This window comes from Lampris incognitus, chromosome 21 (genome assembly GCF_029633865.1).
Source record: "Lampris incognitus isolate fLamInc1 chromosome 21, fLamInc1.hap2, whole genome shotgun sequence".
In the NCBI taxonomy this organism is placed as follows: Eukaryota; Metazoa; Chordata; class Actinopteri; order Lampriformes; family Lampridae; genus Lampris; species Lampris incognitus.
In genome coordinates, this window is record NC_079231.1 from 871,039 (window position 1) to 891,814 (window position 20,776).

The following is a 20,776-nucleotide window of genomic DNA, read 5'->3' on the forward strand; positions in this document are numbered from 1 at the left end:
TATGGCTCTGTTAGCGACGGGTGTTGGTAAACATCGGGACACAAAGAGCCATGGATATCTATAGCTCTGACAATGACTCCAAGAGGATAAATTCTGAGTCTCATCACCAGCCAGTCAGACTAGCGTCGTCTAGTCAGAAAGGCACGAACTGAGGAAGACTCTTGGATGAGAGGCGAAACATCTTCACGGATATATACCAAGTCCAGTTGCACTTGATTCACCTCCTTTGGATAACCATGACCTGGATGAATGAGAACATTCACAGATATGTTGCGGAACAATTTGGGTCTGACACCCTTAAAATGGTGAGGGACTACGAAAGGATGGCTCGGAAGACTGCAGACTACAGAAACCACTTGCAATTCAATCTGAGAAGAAGACAACACAGGCTCATACCCACTAGCCTGCGCCTGTGTACCACAATGAAAGGACATAGAGCAGACAGAATCATAGAGAAGGCACAGAATCAACTCCTGAATGAAAGAGTGAGACAGGTCCATTTCAGTGAGCGATCAGACACCATGGAGTTGGGCACGTGAATGCTAATGGCCTTAGGCTGCTGAACCTATGTGCCGAACACCAACTCTCCATATCCAACACCATGTTCCAGATAAAGAACAAGTACAAGACTCCTGGATGCACCCATGGTCAAAGCACTGGCACCTGATCGACTACATGATTGTTAGACGATCTGACATTAGGGACAGCCTTATCTCTCGAGCCATGAGAGGAGCTGAGTATGATACAGACCACTGAATGATAGTAGCCAAACTCCATCTCATGGTAGGTCCAGCGGTCCACCTAAAAAGTCCACCAAAAAGAGATTACATTGGACTAAACTCCGAGATGCAGAGGTGCACAACAACCTATGGTGTGTTCTAGCAGAGTAGTTTGAAAACACTGAGCTTCTGCTGAAGACTGACGAATCCATTGACAAAAAATGGACTACCATCAGTACTCTGCTGTATGAATCAGTCACCCATACCATTGGTTATAGTGTCAAAAAGCACCAGGACTGGTTTGATGCAAATGCCACTCACATCGGCACTCTTCTGCACAGTATGCACAGAGCATACAAAACAAGCCTTGATCACCCTGTCTCACAGCCAGTAAAGCAGGATGGCAACAGCAAAGGATGCTAGTCTAGCAGGAACTGCGACGCTAGCAGAATAACTGGTGGGTTTCCGAAGCTCAAAAAATTCAAAACTGCGCAGACAAGCATGACACGCACAACTTTTATAATGCCATTAAAACCATCTATGGGCCAAGAAGTTGCTCTGTCTGTCCTATTAGAAGAGCTGACAGATCCACCCCCAAAATGGACCAGGTCAAGATCACTCAATGATGGAGAGAACACTGAAGCATTCCTCAATCAAGCCAACACAGTGGACACCACCATCCTCGACCAGCTTCCATTGCTGCCCACAATCCAGACCCTCAATGCTCCACCATCCTTCAGCGACGTCTTCCCAGCCATCAGGTCACTGAAGAACAAACCAAAAGCCCAGGTCCTGATTCCATCCATGCCAAAATTCTAAAGCAAGGAGGCTACCTCTGCACACGACCAGTTTACCTGTTCATTGCTGAGATGTGGAAGTAGGAATGTGTCCCTCATCAACGGAGGGACGAGAACATCATCACCATCTACCAGAACAAGGGTGATGAATCTGTCCTGTGGCAACAGCAGGGGCATATCGCTCCTTGCAGTGGCTGGTAAAGTACAGGCAAAAGTCATGCTCTGCAGGCTGGTTGACAACATCACTGATGGGCTCCTTCCAGAATCCCAGTGTGGCTTCAGGAAAAACAGAAGCACTGTGGACATGATCTTTACTGCACGACAGCTGCAGGAAAAGTGTTGAGAACAGAAGTAAAACCTGTTCATTGCCTTCATGGACCTCTCAAAGGCTTTTGACACTGAAGACCATAACTTCTTTTGGGAGGTCCTCCTGCATTATGGCTGCCCCACAAAATTTGTCAACATCTTGCGCCAATTTCACAAAAGAATGAGGGCCAAGGTTATAGTGAGTGGAACCGAGTCTGGGGCATAGGTGTAGGCACAAGCATGAGACAAGGCCGTGTGCCTGCACCAGTGCTTTTTAACATCTTTCTCCTCTGTGTGACAACTCTCCTGCACAAGGACATAGAGGCAGAGAGTGGGGGGGACTATTGATTTCCATCTGGACAGGAACCTCTTTGACATCAGAAGGTTCCAAGCCACCACAAAGCTCAGGCAGGGCAAATATACTTGAGCTACAGCATGCTGAGGACTGTGCTCTTGTTGCACACACTCCAGCAGCACTACAAGTCACCCCTACAGCTACTGTGAGGGTATACAGTCAAATGGGGTCATCTGTTAACATCCCCAAAACAGAAATCCTTTGCCAATGGTCATCTGATCCCCACCAGAACTTCCCAACTTTTGCATCTCAGACTCTCATCTCGCCATTGTACCACACTTCAAATACCTTGGAAGCATCCTCTCTGGTGACTGCAACATCATGACATCCAGAACAGGCCTCTTGCTCCTTTGGACACCTCAGGCAGCGAGTCATCACCAACAACCACCAGCACTTTAATACAAAGATTGAAGTCTATGAGGCAGTGTGCCTATTCACACTTCTGAATGGATGTGACACATCGACGCTTTACAGCTGCCACCTGAGACAACTTGAGGCCTTTCACATAAGATGTCCCCCGTGGATCTTTAAAGTGACCTGGTAGGATCGTATCGCAAATCTGCTGGAGCATAGAGGCCGCCATCTTTCACCACCAACTTAGATGGCTTGGCCTCCTCATCAGAATGCCAAAGGACTGCATCCCTCGCAGGGTCCTCTATGGCCAGTTCAGGTTAGAACATCGCTCAACCAGTGAACCAAAAAAGAGGTTCAAAGACCAGCTGAAGGTCTCCCTTAAGAAGTGTGGGCTCGGTGTCTGGGTAGCATAGTGGTCTATTCCATTGCCTACCAACACGGGGATTGCCAGTTCGAATCCCCATGTCACCTCTGGCTTGATCGGGCGTCCCTACAGACACAATTGGCTGTGTCTGCGGGTGGGAAGCCAGATGTGGGTATGTGTCCTGGTTGCTGCACTAGCGCCTCCTCTGGTCGGTCAGGTGCCTGTTCGGGGGGGAGAGGGAACTGGGAGGAATAGCATGATCATCCCACGTGCTACATCCCCCTGGTGAAACTCCTCACTGTCAGGTAAAAAGAAGCAGCTGGCAGCTTCATATGTATTGGAGGAGGCATGTGGTACTCTGCAGCCTTCGCCGAATTGGCAGAGGGGTTGGAGCAGAGACCAGGGCGGCTTGGAAAAGTGGGGTAATTGGCCGGAAACAATTGGGGAGAAAAAGGGGGGAAAATCCACAAAAAAAAAAGTGTGGGCTCCATCATGGCACACTTGAAATGGTAGCCGCTGATCAACCTAACTGGCGCAGTCTGTGTCATGAAGCTTGCTAAGAAAAAAAAAGGGAGGAAAAGCACCTGGCAAAGAAGCACAGGAGATACAAATCCACAGCTGCGGTTGATCCCACACCACCCTCTGCCAGTGCCTTTGTACTGTCTTCCACAGACAGTGCAGAAAGTAGGAGTCATCATCGGACAGGATGGAGAACCCGAAGATGACGATGATGATGATTAGGAGGAGGAGGAGGAGGAGGAAGGTGTTATACATTGGTTATTGCATTCCCTACAGTTTCAAATGTGCTAGTTAGTAGGAGGAATAGTAATAGTGGTAATATTTGTAGTAGAAGTTGTAGAAGTATTAATACCAGTAGAGCATCATCAGTAGTAGTAGTAGTATTGGTAATAGTAGTAGTAGCAGTAGTAGTAGTAGTAGTATCTAGGGGTAATAATCGATGCTAACCTGTGTTTTGATAATCAAATCAAAAATGTTGTTCAGTCATGCTTTCTCCAGCTCAAGCTAACCTCTAATCAGGTCATTTTATCAATTGCTGATCTACAAAAAGTTGTACATGCTTTTATCTATTCTCGGCTTGACTAACACTAACGCACTTTATTCAGGTATCAGGCAGGGCTTCCTCCACCATCTGCAGTTGGTACAACACGCCACTGCTCGGCTCATTACCAGGACACGGCGGCATGACCACATCACTCCTGTGCTTGCCTCCCTACACTGGCTCCGTTAGATTCTGATTTTAAAATTCTATTGCTCACTCTTAAGGTCTTAAACAATCTTACTCCTAAATACATCTCTAATTTACTGACCTGGTATATGCTCTCTCCACCATTAAGATCTGCAGATGGAGCCCTTCTACGGTTTGTCACAAAGGGTGGTCGGGCTTTTGCTGTTAGAGCCCTCACACTATGGACCTCTCTTCCTGCTGAACGAAGACAAACCAAGTCTCTAGCTCCTATTAATTCTCTTCTTCAAACCCTTCTCTTTGTGAAAACTTTTGGAAATGTTTGATATTTGTTTTCATTTATTTATACTGTTTTTATTTTTATTCCTACTTATTTATTTGGTTTTGTTCATTTATTGTTGTTACCTCTTTGTTGCTCATGTCCTTTGGTCTTCTTCTCATTTTTGCCTTGTCTGGTTTTATTTCTTTTGTAAAGCACTTTGTAACATTGTTAAGAAAAGTGCTATATAAATAAAGTTATCACTATTATTATTATTGTTATTAGTAGCAGTATTATTATTATTATTATCCTGTATTATTTTATGTTCTGTATATCAATGAAATATGTAAGGTATCAAGTCTATTGAAATTCATTTTATTTGCAGATGACACAACTATTTTTTGTTCCAATGAGAATTTGGGGAACATGGGGATTCAAACCTACAATCCCCATGTTGGTAGGCAACGGAATATACCACCATGCCACCTGGACGCCCTATTGAGAATTCTTTTGTTGAATTCTTCTGGTTTTATTTTCATCATTTGTTGTTGTTGTTTTTTCTTTTATTTATGCTTGGCCATTTTTTATTTTATTTTGCATGTTGGAAATAAAGACATGTGATTTTATTATTATTATTATTAGCAGTAGTAGCAGTAGTAGTAGTAGTAGTAGTAGTAGTAGTAGTAGCATCATCCTTACCTGAAGCCTGGACCTCTGAGATGTACTGCTGGAGGTCATGACATTGCTGGATGACCTCATAAGTCATGTTGTTCATAGCTAACCGCCGCTCCATATGTCTGTGGATCAATCAAAAGATCAATCAAAAGATAAATCAATCAATCAGATACTGAGAAGTGTTTTCTTCCAGCTCTTCCACAGATGAACCAAATAACCTCCAAGGCAGACAGAGAGACAGGAAGACTAACAGAAAATTAGATGACAGAGATGACAGACAGAGGAAAGACAGAAAGACAAATAGGGGTAGATGAATAGATAGACAGACAGAAAAACGGGCAGACAAACAGAAAATTAGATGACAGAGATGACAGACAGAGGCAAGACAGACAGACAAATAGAGGTAGATGAATAGATGAGACAGACAGAAAGACATGCAGATAAATAGGTAGAAAGACAGATATATGAACAGACAGAAAGAAAGACAGATGAATAGACAGAGTGACTGGTGATGCAGTAGATGATACTGGTGGGAGACAAGAGGTCACACAGAAACTTCAGTTGTTAAATGTCTGATTTACATTAAAACACAACAAAGACTGACAAGAAGACATCTAGACAGACAGACAGACGGACATCTAGATAGACTGAATGTTTGACATCTGTGCAGACAGAAAGGTGGACATGTCAGTTATCAATTGCTGCATAATCTGATGTGATTTTACTATTTGTTTTTTAGTTGCGTTTACTGTATGGAGTGTGCGCATCATGTTGGAAGCAGAAAAACTGGACGAGGTAAGAAAAATTACTGTTTCCTGTTATTCCCACTAACATGAACGATGTGTGCCCTTTTGAAAATTGCAGAAGTTAGAGATGTACCAAAAAACTGAGACAAACTAACAGGTTTACCTGTGGATGCGCTGCTGTGCTAATGTTAGCCCTTCTGGGCTAGCTTCAGCTAGCCGCGACTGGCCAACTGCTAGCTTGTCTTGGTTACCATCTGCAAGCCTCTGTTGCGTTAATGGTAGTTTATCCTGATTGGCGTTTGCGAGTCGTGACTGAGCTAGCTTTTCAGTAGAGAAGTCCTGAGCTTGTTTTTGTAGATCCTGTTTCCAGGCATCCATCTCACCTGTCACCTGGACACACACACACACGCACAAACACATGGACACAAACACAGGTTAGATACATAGCAATGGTTTCTAACCAGGGTCATGACTTCTGCAGGGCTGTAAAATGACTCAGGGAACATGAAGGCCTGGAGTGTGACTGAGCAGGACATGCTGATCTGGTTCATGCACATACCTCAGGGAACATGAAGGCCTGGAGTGTGACTGAGCAGACTGAGCAGGACACGCTGATCTGGTTCATGTACATGACTCAGGGGACATGAAGGCCTGGAGTGTGACTGAGCAGGACACGCTGATCTAGTTCATTTACATGACTCAGGGAACATGAAGGCCTGGAGTGTGACTGAACAGACTGAGCAGGACACGCTGATCTGGTTCATGTGCATGACTCAGGGAACATGAAGGCCTGGAGTGTGACTGAGCAGACTGAGCAGGACACGCTGATCTGGTTCATGTACATGACTCAGGGGACATGAAGGCCTGGAGTGTGACTGAGCAGGACACGCTGATCTAGTTCATGTACATGACTCAGGGGACATGAAGGCCTGGAGTGTGACTGAGCAGGACACGCTGATCTGGTTCATGTACATGACTCAGGGAACATGAAGGCCTGGAGTGTGACTGAGCAGACTGAGCAGGACACGCTGATCTGGTTCATGTGCATGACTCAGGGAACATGAAGGCCTGGAGTGTGACTGAGCAGACTGAGCAGGACACACTGATCTGGTTCATGTACATGACTCAGGGGACATGAAGGCCTGGAGTGTGACTGAGCAGACTGAGCAGGACACGCTGATCTGGTTCATGTACATGACTCAGGGGACATGAAGGCCTGGAGTGTGACTGAGCAGGACACGCTGATCTAGTTCATGTACATGACTCAGGGAACATGAAGGCCTGGAGTGTGACTGAGCAGACTGAGCAGGACACGCTGATCTGGTTCATGTGCATGACTCAGGGAACATGAAGGCCTGGAGTGTGACTGAGGAGGACACGCTGATCTGGTTCATGCACATGACTCAGGGAACATGAAGGCCTGGAGTGTGACTGAGCAGGACACGCTGATCTGGTTCATGTACATGACTCAGGGAACATGAAGGCCTGGACTGTGACTGAGCAGGACACGCTGATCTGGTTCATGTACATGACTCAGGGAACATGAAGGCCTGGAGTGTGACTGAGCAGACTGAGCAGGACACGCTGATCTGGTTCATGTGTATGACTCAGGGAACATGAAGGCCTGGAGTGTGACTGAGCAGGACACGCTGATCTGGTTCATGCACATGACTCAGGGAACATGAGGGCCTGGAGTGTGACTGAGCAGGACACGCTGATCTGGTTCATGCACATAACTAATTTCAGTCTTTCATTGGGAGGGAAATAAAATTGACTGGGTTACCATGGCAACTCAAAGTGTCCTCTGATGTCACTTCCTTTTGAAAATTGTTTTCATCGGTAAAAGTAATAAGCAGATGAGCTGTCCATCCGGTCATGGCTTTTCCTCTACACACCACGCAGGCAAGATGCCAGATACCAAAAAGTAAGAAAACCAACAGGATTCAAATCTCACCAAGAATCACAGTTAACCAACCACACGTCACTTTACACCTCACCAGGAATCACAGTTAACCAACCACACAGGTCACTCTACACCTCACCAGGAATCACAGTTAACCAACCAGACAGGTCACTCTACACCTCACCAGGAATCACAGTTAACCAACCAGACAGGTCACTCTACACCTCACCAGGAATCACAGTTAACCAACCACACAGGTCACTCTACACCTCACCCAGAATCACAGTTAACCAACCACACAGGTCACTCTACACCTCACTGGGAATCACAGTTAACCAACCAGACAGGTCACTCTACACCTCACCAGGAATCACAGTTAACCAACCAGACAGGTCACTCTACACCTCACCGGGAATCAGTTAACCAACCAGACAGGTCACTCTACACCTCACCAGGAATCACAGTTAACCAACCAGACAGGTCACTCTACACCTCACCAGGAATCACAGTTAACCAACCAGACAGGTCACTCTACACCTCACCAGGAATCACAGTTAACCAACCAGACAGGTCACTCTACACCTCACTGGGAATCACAGTTAACCAACCAGACAGGTCACTCTACACCTCACCAGGAATCACAGTTAACCAACCAGACAGGTCACTCTACACCTCACCAGGAATCACAGTTAACCAACCAGACAGGTCACTCTACACCTCACCCGGAATCACAGTTAACCAACCAGACAGGTCACTCTACACCTCACCAGGAATCACAGTTAACCAACCAGACAGGTCACTCTACACCTCACCCGGAATCACAGTTAACCAACCAGACAGGTCACTCTACACCTCACCAGGAATCACAGTTAACCAACCAGACAGGTCACTCTACACCTCACCAGGAATCACAGTTAACCAACCACACAGGTCACTCTACACCTCACCCGGAATCACAGTTAACCAACCAGACAGGTCACTCTACACCTCACCAGGAATCACAGTTAACCAACCACACAGGTCACTCTACACCTCACTTTGATTGCATTTGGGGCATTCAGGGTTATTAATGAGACCCCACTTCATATGAATACTGTACATGAAGGGCTTAACACAGATATAGTTACGCTTTTAAATTCACTAAACATCCTTCTCATTTTCTTTCACAGACTTATCTGAAACAATAGATATGTCAAGATCATCCACATCCAGCAAACTTTAATCGTATGTGATGTGAGCGGTTTTGGTTTGATAGAACTTTGCCAGGAAAAATGGTTGGATGTATAGTATTTTCTGTCTTTTCCATGTCTTCCATCCTATCTGACAGGAGCAGCACATGAAGCTGGGGAAACACATCTCTGACTCCTGGACCAAGTTAAACTTCAACTTTATTGTCATGTGTAGACTACACTATATATATATATATATATATATATATATATATATATATATATATATACACACACACACACATATAATGCAACACAACACACACACATACAAGCCTGTTTCATGAAACGGGCTTGTACTGTCTCATAGAGAATTTACTTGACTCACTGGATTATTTTGCTCTTTATTTGTTGAGCACTTTCCCTACCATTGAGTGTTTCTTTTAACAAAGTTTTACATATACATATATATATACTAGCACAAAAAGTAAGGAAATGTGTGCTTGGTAGATTATTTCTTTGTTGTAACAATGCTTCTTGGCAATAAATCTGATACCGTTGCAAAGCCTGTTTATTTCCCTTTTAAATGAGACCACATTTGTAATGAACATGCATTTGTGGGATGAGCAGCAGAGCTGAGTATGTGGGCTGCGCCCATGAAAAATTTGCCAAATCTTCTCTGCCAATGCCAAACAGCTTATTTTGCTGTTGCTATTGACTCTTGTTTTGAGCTTCTGGTCCCCCAGGTGCTGACAATCAGCTGCCTGATAGAAGATTTATTGCCAAGAAGCATTGTTACAACAAAGAAATAATCTACCAAACACACATTTCCTTACTTGTATCCGCAGCTAATCTTGCAAGCTACTGGACCTAGTATCATCCTAAACTTTTTATTGCACAGTGACAACTGTATGATGAAGAACCTCTCGTGGGTGCAGTGACTCAAAACCTTCGAAAAACGTTTGTTCTCACTACCACCTCTCGCTCTCTTCATTCACTCTCTAGCTCGCTCGACCAACGCTGCTCTCTGTCGCTGCCTGATCTGAGTCAACCCTGCGCATGCATGTGCATGCACGGCTCACATCTATGGATGACTCAAATTGGCAGCGACATGATCATTTTCTACTACTACTACTTTTGGCTGCTCCCGTTAGGGGGCGCCACAGCGGATCATCCGTTTCCATCTCTTCCTGTCTTCTGCTTCTTCCTCTGTCACACCAGCCACCTGCATGTCCTCCCTCACCACATCCATAAACCTCCTCTTTGGCCTTCCTCTTCTCCTCTTCCCTGGCAGCTCCATATTCAGCATCCTTCTCCCAATATACGCAGCATCTCTCCTCCACACATGTTCAAGCCATCTTGATATTGCCTCTCTTGCTTTGTCTCCAAACCGTCCAACTTGAGCTGTCCCTCTAATATACTCGTTCCTAATCCTGTCCTTCTTCACCACTCCCAAAGAAAATCTTATCATCTTCATCTCTGCCACCTCCAGCTCCACCTCCTGTCTTTTCATCAGTGCCACTGTCTCCAAACCATACAACATAGCTGGTCTCACAACCATCTTGTAAACCTTCCCTTTAACTCTTGCTGGTACCCTTCTGTCACACATCTCTCCTGACACTCTTCTCCACCCACTCCACCCTGCCTGCACTCTCTTCTTCACCTCTCTCTTGCACTCCCCATTACTTTGGACAGTTGACCCCAAGTATTTAAACTCATACGCCTTTGTCACCTCCACTCCTTGCATCCTGACCATTCCACTGTCCTCCCTCCCATTAACACATAGGTATTCCGTCTTGCTCCTACTGACTTTCATTCCTCTTCTCTCCAGTGCATACCTCCACCTCTCCAGGCTCTCCTCCACCTGCACCCTACTCTCACTACAGATCAGTGTCATCCACAAACATCATAGTCCATGGAGACTCCTGCCTGATCTCGTCCGTCAACCTGTCCATCACCATTGCAAACAAGAAAGGCCTCGGAGCCGATCCTTGATGTAATCCCACCTCCACCTTGAACCCATCTGTCATTCCAACCACACACCTCACCACTGTCACACTGCCCTCATACATATCCTGCACCACTCCTACATACTTCTCTGCTACTCCTGACTTCCTCATACAATACCACACCTCCTCTCTCGGCACCCTGTCATAAGCTTTCTCTAAATCTACAAAGACACAATGCAACTCCTTCTGGCCTCCTCTATACTTCTCCATCAACATTCTCAAAGCAAACATCACATCTGTGGTGCTCTTTCCTGGCATGAAACCATACTGCTGCTGCTGATCATCACCTCTCCTCCTCTTAACCTAGCTTCTATTACTCTTTCCCATATCTTCATGCTGTGGCTGATCATCACCTCTCCTCCTCTTAACCTAGCTTCTATTACTCTTTCCCATATCTTCATGCTGTGGCTGATCAACTTTATACCTCTGTAGTTGCTACAGTTCTGCACATCACCCTTGTTCTTGAAAAGCGGTACCAGTATGCTTCTTCTCCACTCCTCAGGCCTCCTCTCACTTTCCAGGATTGTGTTAAACAATCTAGTTAAAAACTCCACTGCCACCTCTCCTAAACACCTCCATGCCTCCACAGGTATGTCATCAGGACCAACGACCTTTCCACTCTTCATCCGCTTCATAGCTGTCCTCACTTCTTCCTTGCTAATCCACTGAACTTCCTGATTCATTATCCCCACATCATCCAAGCTTCTGTCTCTCTCATTTTCTTCATTCACCAGCCCCTCAAAGTACTCCTTCCACCTTCTCAGCGCACTTGCAGTCTCCAAGCCCTTTTAGATGGCGCCTTCTACATAAGACATAGTCCACCTGTGTGCCCTTTCCTCCACTCTTGTACGTCACCCTGTGCTCCTCCCTCTTCTTGAAATATGTATTCACCACAGCCATTTCCATCCTTTTCACAAAATCCACCACCATCTGTCCTTCCACATTCCTCTCCTTGACACCATACCTTCCCATCATCTCCTCATCACCTCTGTTCCCTTCACCAACATGTCCATTGAAGTCCGCTCCAATCACCACTCTCTCCTCCTTGGGTACCCTCTCCACCATGTCATCCAGCTCACTCCAGAATTATTCTTTCTCATCCATCTCACACCCAACTTGCAGGGCATATGCGCTGATAACATTCAGCAATACGCCTTCGATTTCCAGCTTCATACTCATCACTCTGTCTGACACTCTTCCTTCAGAATTACCCCTACCCCATTTCTCCTCCCATTCACACCATGGTAGAAGAGTTTGAACCCACCTCCGATACTCCTGGCCTTACTCCCCTTCCACCTGGTCTCTTGCACACACAGTATGCCTACCTTTCTTCTTTCCATCATATCAGTCAGCTCTCTCCCTTTACCAGTCATAGTGCCAACATTCAAAGTTCTGACTCTCACCTCTACACCCCTACCCTTCCTCCTCTCCCGCTGCCTCTGGACATGCCTTCCCCCTCGCCCAACAGTAGCATAGTTTCCACCGGCACCCTGCTGTTTAACAGTAACGGTGGTGGTCGTTGGTAACCTGGACCTCGACCAATCCAGTATGGAAATCTTATTTATGATCCGCATATTTGATGTGGCAGAGATTTTACGCCGGACGCCCTTCCTGACACAACCCTCCCCATTTATCCAGGCTTGGGACTGGCACTAAGAATGCACTGACTTGTGTATCCTCAGCGACATGATCATTTTGATAATCCAAAAAATGTGAAAGTTATAAAGAAACAACTTCCTCTAGGTTGCAGTCAAAAAAGGAAGTGTTGCGTATTCTTTTCACTGCTCAATCTGAGTCAACCATGGATGTGAGTCGCACATGAATGAGCATAAACATTTATCAAGCTTTATTATATTGTGAAAATAGAGACAGGGTTAGGGTTAGACCAAACTTGTCGCACAGCAAACCTTTTCTTTTTGGAAAGTTTTAAGTTGGCATGTGTGAGGGTCTGCCTTGGAGGCTGTGCATCCACAGACTGACAGGCAAAACATTGTCATTAGCTAGCTTTTTTAGCTTGAGCACTGCATATGAACAACTTTTTTACCCATATTTCCCGTTCAATCGACTTGGGGACTGCGCAAAATCTTATAGTGGCAGGAAAAACACTGGCTTTTCTGTGCATATGCGCATGTATCTATGCTCCTGATCCCCATACTACTGAGCATGTCAGCCTGATAGTATTTGTGCAGTTATGACTGTCTGATCAAGGACCTCTCAGGGCTGCGGTGATTCAAAACTTTTGAATAACCTGTCTTGATGCATCTAGGTAAGAAAATACCAGACTATGTGAATCAGTTCATGTGGACACATTTACTGAGAGAATGACAGTGATGAAATGTTTCTCCCCAGAAACGCTGTGTCCACATGAACTGATTCAACTTTCTGGTACTTCAAAAAACCTGTTTTACACTGACTGCTATCTCCTCAGCTGGTTTTTTGCCTAAGTCCGAGCACCGGAGAATGGGAGATCAGGAATCAGGAGCAATTTATTTTTCATGTCATATTATGTACTACGTACACAAAAGAAACGAAATTCCATTTCCGCCAGCCCACCGCAGTGCAACAAAAACACATATCCACAAACCTCCAAAAACACCGCCAAAATCATACAAAAACAGAGAGAACAAAGCAAAAAAAAAAAAAAAAAAAAAAAACAGCCAATAACACAGTCCATCCAGCACAACACAGTCCAAAAACTCCACCGTCCAGGGGAACGAACGCCAGCCAGGATGAGTGTCGGAACTGCCGGTTTGCATAGGCTAGCAGCTAGCTTAGCCTGCCCCGCCTCCGCGTCCCTTCAGATGGTCCTCAGTGTTTCCTCTTCAGGCACAACTCCAGGCAGAGCCATGGTCCCTGAGCCGTGGACCAGGTTCAACCAGCCAATGCAACACCAGCTCTCCAGCCAGACACCTTCGGCACACCTCCCCCGCACTCCACACGATGACACAAATGCAGATGCCGACAAAAACACTGCACAGTTGACGCTAGGCGAGGCCGCCGCCAGACCACCTCGGTGTTTCCTCTCGGGCAGGGCCGTGGGCTAGCAGTTAGCGTAGCCTGCTCCGCTTCCGCGTCCTGTCAGATCACCCTCAGTGCTTCCTCCTCAGGCCCACAGGACGCAGCAAACCCAGCTCTCTCAGCCGATCCCGCGCCAGCTCTCTCAGCCAAGCAAAATCGATGATCAAATTAAAACTTCACACAATGACACAAACTTAGACACAGACCTAGACGTGGACAAAGACACTGCATAATCGGTACTGGGTGAGGCCGTTGTGAACACGAGTCCATGCCGCCATCTTCCCACACCGGAAGTGGGATACGCCTGGTGGGCATCTGCACTCTGCTGAGTTCCCTCTTCTAGTCTGGTTTATTTCTAAAACAACAGCCCTGCTGAGTCTCATTCATTTTGAATGGAGCTCAAACAACACTCACCTTACCAACACCTACATAGGACACATAGTTACAACAAAACCAGCAGATTCAGGACTGGAGGTTTAATCTTTGTCAGCGATGAATTTATTATGAGGCAGTAATTACTTATTGCCCCTTCACTTTTGTCAGGTCAGCATAAAGATGCATAAACTAAACAGGAAGAAAACAGCACTCAACATTGTTATTTTCCTATTCTGTTTCTCTCAAAGTTTCTCTCTTCAGGTTCGTGAACTCACACTCACACACACACACACACACACACACACACACACACACACACACACATACACATACACACCTCCAGGGTGCACTGCTGCAGAATGCGGAGCTGCAGGTAGACGTCCAGGTGGATTTTCCTCTGCTGGAATAAATCCTCCAGCTGGACCTGGGACTCCTCCAACTGCTGCAATACAGACTCAATGTGGCCCACCGAGCTACCCTGAGGCCTGAATCAAACACACACACACACACACACACACACCACACACAAGTAAACACACAAAAACAACACACACACAGAGTGATTAAGAAGTGACCATGAAAAATAGCACACATGAAAACACACTTTTTAACACACACCTGAGCTGAAGGATGAGGTCTTCTCCTTCCCGGATAACACTCAGTGAAGCTTCCTGTGGGTCAGGGTCAAAGGTCAGAGCTAACAGGGTTAGGTTAGTTTGGGTTAAAGGTCACAGTTAACAGCGTCACAGTTGGGGTTAAAGGTCACAATTTACAAGGTTAGGTTAGTTTGGGTTAAAGGTCAGCGTTAACAGCATCATAGTTGGGGTTAAAGGTCAGCATTAACAGGGTTACAGTTAGCTGGGCTATAGGTCACAGTTCATAGGGTGAGGGTCTGTTGGGGTTAAAGGTTGCAGTTAACAGCATCACAGTTAGTTGGGGTTAAAAGTCACAATTTACAGGGTTAGGTTAGGTTGGGTTAAAGGTCAGAGTTAACAGGGTTAAGTTAGTTTGGGTTAAAGGTCAGAGGTAAAGTCAAAGTTTACAGGGTTAGGTTAGTTTGGCTGAAAGGTCAAAGTTGACAAGGTTAGGTTAGTTTGGGTTAAAGGTCAAAGTTAACAAGGTTACAGTTAGTTTAGGTTAAAGGTCAGAGTTGATAGGGTTAGGTAAGTTTGCGTTAAAGGTCAAAACTAACAGGGTTACAGTTAGGTGGGCTAAAGGTCACGGTTCATAGAGTTAGGTTCTGTTGGGGCTAAGAGTCACTGTTAACACCTTCACAGTTAGTTTGGGTTAAAGGTCAGAGTTGACAGGGTTAGGTTAGTTTGGGTTAAAGGTCAACATTAACAGGGTTACAGTTAGTTTGGGTTAAAGGTCAGTATTGCCAGGGCTAGGTTACTTTGTATTAAAGGTCAAAGTTAAGAGGGATAGTTTGGGTTAAAGGCCAGAGTTAACAGGGTTAGGTTAGTTTGGGTTAAAGGTCAGTGTTGACAGGGTCACAGTTAGTTTGGGTTAAAGGTCAGAGTTTACAGAGTTACAGTTAGTTTGGGTTAAAGGTCAGCATTGCCAGAGCTAGGTTACTTTGTATTAAAGGTCAAAGTTAAGAGGGATAGTTTGGGTTAAAGGCCAGAGTTAACAGGGTTAGGTTAGTTTGGGTGAAAGGTCAGTGTTGACAGGGTCACAGTTAGTTTGGGTTAAAGGTCAGAGTTTACAGGGTTACAGTAAGTTTGGGTTAAAGGTCAGTGTTAACAGGGTTAGGTTAGTTTGAATTAAAGGTCAGGGTTAATAGGGTTACAGTTACTTTAGGTTAAAGGTCAAAGTTAGCAGGTTTACAGTTACTTTAGGTTAAAGGTCAAAGTTAACAGGTTAACAGTTAGTTTGGGTTAAAGGTCAAAAGTTTATAGGGTTACAGTTAGTTTTGTTAAAGGTAAAAGTTAACAGGGTTACACTTAGTTTGGGTTAAAGGTCAAAGGTAACAGGGTTAGTTAATTTGGGTTAAAGGTCAAAGTTTACAGGGTTACAGTTAGTTTGTGTTAAAGGTCAAAGTTAACAGGGTTACAGTTAGATTGTGTTAAAGGTCAAATTTAACAGGTTTACAGTTAGTTTGGGTTCAAAGTCAAAGTTAACAGTGGTTGGGTTAGTTTGGGTTAAAGGTCAGAGTTAACAGGGTTACAGTTAGTTTGGGTTCAAGGTCAAAGTTAACAGGGTTAGGTTAGTTTGGGTTAAAGGCCACAGTTTACGGAATGTTATGTATCTCTTTACTCTTCTGATCAAGGTCCATCTCCTCCTAATTATGATACCTTTTTTGAAAATTTAAATATTCCCTCTACTGGTCTATCAGATGTGAAAGTATTAGAGAATTCAATTACTATTTCAGAACTTCACGCAGCTGCTACATCTCTGCAAAATGGGAAGTGCCCAGGCCCAGATGGTTTTCCGTCTGAATTTTATAGGAAGTTTTGGCATAAGCTGGCCCCTTTACTATTAGATATGTTTAACGAATCACTTGTCGCTGGACATCTTCCTCAAACTCTTAATCAAGCCTCTATTTCTCTCCTTTTGAAAAAAGACAAAGATCCCTTAGCTTGCTGCTCTTATCGCCCAATAAGTTTACTGAATGCTGACTTTAAATTGTTATCCAAATTACTAGCACTACGCCTTGAATCTGTTCTCCCTTCTATAATTTCTCAAGATCAAACAGGATTTATTCGAAATAGGCATTCATTCTCTAATCTTAGATGTTTGTTCAATGTAATTATAATACTCCGCCTTCTGACACTCAAGAGGCTTTGATATCTTCAGATGCCGAGAAGGCGTTCAATAGAGTGGAGTGGAATTATCTTTTCTTCACTTCAGAGAAATTTGGCTTTGGAAAAAACTTTATTTCATGGATTCGGTTACTCTATTCTTCTCCACATGCTTCAATCAGGACGAATAATATTAACTCTGACTACTTTCGCCTTTTCCGCTCTACAAGACAGGGCTGCCCCTTAAGTCCTTTGTTAATTGCTATTGCCATTGAACCCCTTTCAGTAGCGCTTTAATCCAATCCCCATATTACAGGCATAGTAAGAAATGGCATGGAACTGAAAGTCTCGCTTTACGCGGATGATCTCCTTTTATACGTTTCTGGCTTGCACACCTCTGTCCCTGCTATACTCGCCACTCTTCAGTCGTTTAGCCTGATACCGGGATACAAACTGAATTTGAGCAAAAGTGAAATATTTCCTATTAATACCGCCGCTAACGATTACCCCTTGCATACACTACCCTTTAAGATTGCCCAACACAGTTTCACATATTTGGGAGTTAAAGTCAGGCAAAAAATGGAGGATCTTTATAAAGCAAATTTTGCCCCTTTGCTGACCCGAATTAAAGGGGATTTGGATCGCTGGTCTGTTCTTAATCTTTCTTTGGTTGCACGAGTCAATTCGGTCAAAATGAATATTCTCCCACGCTTTTCCTATCTATTTCAATGTATACCTCTTTTCCTCCCTCAGACGTTTTTCCACAAAGTGGACAGCATGATCCTGGAGTTTGTATGGAATAAGAAAGTTCCTAGAATGCGTAAGCAATATCTACAAAGGCCTAAACTGCTCGGTGGCATGGCACTGCCTAACTTTAGATTTTATTATTGGGCTTCCAATATAAGAATTTTTAAATCCTGGCTTCAACTTGAGGCCTCTCAACCCCCTCCAGAATGGCTTATCATAGAATCCAATTCGGCTAAACCTGCGTCGTTAAAAGCTTTGCTACACTCCCCTATCCATTCCTCCACATCTCCATATACTAAGAATGTAATTGTTAAAACATCTCTTAGAATCTGGGTTCAGTTTAAGCACTTCTTTGGCCTACAGACTTTTTCTACCTATGCTCCACTAGCCGCCAATCATGTTTTCCCTCCTTCCCTGATGGATAGTGTTTTTTTAAGGTGGGAAAGGCTTGGCATCAACACCTATAAAGACTTGTACATTGATAATGTTTTTGCCTCTTTTCAGCAATTGTCAGACAAATTTTCACTTCCTAAGCAACATTTTTTCAGATATCTGCAGGTCCGGAGCTTTGCTCCTAACATGTTTCCCATGTTCCCCCACCTACCTAATGATTCTGTTCTAGATAGTTTCCTGACACCAATCCCAACCTTAAAAGGCCCCATCTCATATATCTATAACCAAATTTATCTTTTACGTCTGGACTCCTTAAATTCCATTAAGATGTTATGGGAGAAGGATTTGGGGGAGGCAATATCTGAGGAAATTTGGGCGGAGATTTTAAAACGAGTTCTTAAATCCTCTATTTGCGTGAGGCATAGCCTTATTCAGTGTAAATTGGTTCATCGCACCTATTATACTAATGCCCGTTTGTCAAATTTCTATGATGGGGTGTCCCCTGCATGCAACAGATGCCAGCATTCACCTGCGGATCTTATACATATGTTCTGGCTTTGCCCATCTTTGCATAAATATTGGACAGAAGTCTTTAATATAGTTTCTGTAATAAGTGGGGAAAAAGTTGAGCCTGACGCTTTTGGTGCGTTGTTTGGAGTCTTTCCTATGTTACCAACTCTCTCTGCAGTTAAAAAAGACCTCCTCGCTTTTACCACTTTTTTGGCAAGGAGACTAATAGTAATTAAATGGAAGTCACAGGTGTCACCTTCTTATTTTCACTGGGCTCGAGACGTTCTCTATTTTCTTAAATTAGAAAAACTTCGACTTTCACTGAGTGGTTCTGCTGATAAATTCCAGAAATTACAGGGTCAATTTTTTCAATTTATTAATCACATAAGTTTCCCATTTATCCCGGACTGATAAACTTTTTTATGGTTTACAGGGCTACTGATGCTGGGCAGCGTGCAGTTTAACTGCTGTTATACCAATGTATTGTGGCGTGCGTGGGTGGGTGGACGCGTTGGTCCTTGGCTGGCGGGTCGGGCCCTTTAGTCGGGGCGCTGGCCCGGGTCTCCCGCTCCGTGGGCGGCAACGCTGGCCGGTCGGCTGGGGGGTCCGGCCCGTTGGTCAGGGGCCGGCGTGTCTACTTGTCCGTGCGAGTTACGGTATTGTCTAGTGGGGACACCACTGTTTGCTGACTGATGTTTTGTTTTTGGGGGTTTTTTTTTCCCTTCTTTTTCTCCCTCCTCTCTCTTTTGGCTGTGTTTTTGTTTTTGTCTTAATTTTTTCCTTTTTTTATTGTTATTTTCATTTAATTTTCTGAGGCAGTAATGCTGTTTTTGTGTATAACATTTTTGATTGTCACCTTTTTACAATATTTTGATAATAGAGAAGTTTATCGTATATGTACATATACATATATATTTATACCTGTTTTGGATAAAAACATTTTGTAATGCACTGGTGGCGCACTTGTATTTTCATGTAAAACTTAATAAACAAAGTTAAAAAAAAAAGCCACAGTTTACAGGGTTAGGTTAGTTTGAGTTAAAGGTCAGAGGTAAAGTCAAAGTTTACAGGGTTAGGTTAGCTTGGCTTGAAGGTCAGAGTTAACAGGTTTACAGTTAGTTTGGGTTAAAGGTCAGACTTGACAGGGTTCGATTAGTTTGGTTTAAAGGTCAAAGTTAACAGGGTTACCGTAATTTAGGTTAAAGGTCAGAGTTGATAGGGTTAGGTTAGTTTGAGTTAAAGGTCAAAGTTAACAGGGTTACAGTTAGATGGGCTAAAGGTCACAGTTCATAGAGTTAGGGTCTGTTGGGACTAAGAGTCACTGTTAACAGCATCACAGTTAGTTGGGGTTAAAGGGCAGAGTTAACAGGGTTAGGTTAGTTTGGGTTAAAGGTCAACGTTAACAGGGTTACAGTTAGTTTGGGTTAAAGGTCAGATTTGACAGGGTTAGGTTACTTTGTATTAAAGGTCAAAGTTAACAGGGATAGTTAGTTTGGGTTAAAGGCCAGAGTTAACAGGCTAAGGTTACAGTTAGTTTGGGTTCAAGGACAGTTTTGACAGGGTTAGGTTAGTTTGGGTTAAAGGTCAGAGTTAACAGGGTAAAGTTAGTTTGGGTTAAAGGTCAGAGTTAGCTGGGTTAGGTTAGTTTGAGTTAAATGTCAGAGTTAACAGGGTTACAGTTAGTTTGGGTTCAAGGTCAAAGTTAACAGGGTTACAGTTAGTTTGTGTTAAAGGTCAATGTTAACAGGGTTACAGTTAGCTTGTGTTAAAGGTCAAAGTTAACAGGGTTAGGTTAGTTTGGGTTAAAGGTCAGAGTTAACAGGGTTACAGTTAGTTTGGGTTCAAGGTCAAAGTTAACAGAGTTAGGTTAGTTTGGGTTAAAGGTCAGAGTTGACAGGGTTAGGTTAGTTTGGGTTAAAGGGCAGAGTTAACAGGGTTAGGTTAGTTTGAGTTAAAGGTCAACGTTAACTGGGCTACAGTTAATTTGGGTTCAAGGTCAGCATTGACAGGGTTAGGTTACTTTGTATTAAAGGTCAAAGTTAACAGGGTTACAGTTAGTTTGTGTTCAAGGTCAAAGTTAACAGGGTTGGGTTAGTTTGGGTTAAAGGTCAGAGTAAACAGGGTTATGTTAA

The 20,776-nt window shown here is 44.2% G+C and overlaps 1 protein-coding gene across 1 annotated transcript in view; it reads right to left on the bottom strand.

The window, feature by feature from the left end:
* The window catches only part of kalrnb (kalirin RhoGEF kinase b), a gene marked incomplete at its 5' end in the record, with an annotated part of 412,121 nt that overhangs the window by 310,495 nt on the left and 80,850 nt on the right, over positions 1–20,776 (bottom strand). The window contains 4 exons of the mRNA XM_056301536.1: positions 5,058–5,155; positions 5,943–6,169; positions 14,591–14,738; positions 14,872–14,924. Coding sequence (XP_056157511.1) covers positions 5,058–5,155; positions 5,943–6,169; positions 14,591–14,738; positions 14,872–14,924 — 526 coding nt within the window. The remainder of the gene's footprint in view (positions 1–5,057; positions 5,156–5,942; positions 6,170–14,590; positions 14,739–14,871; positions 14,925–20,776) is intronic.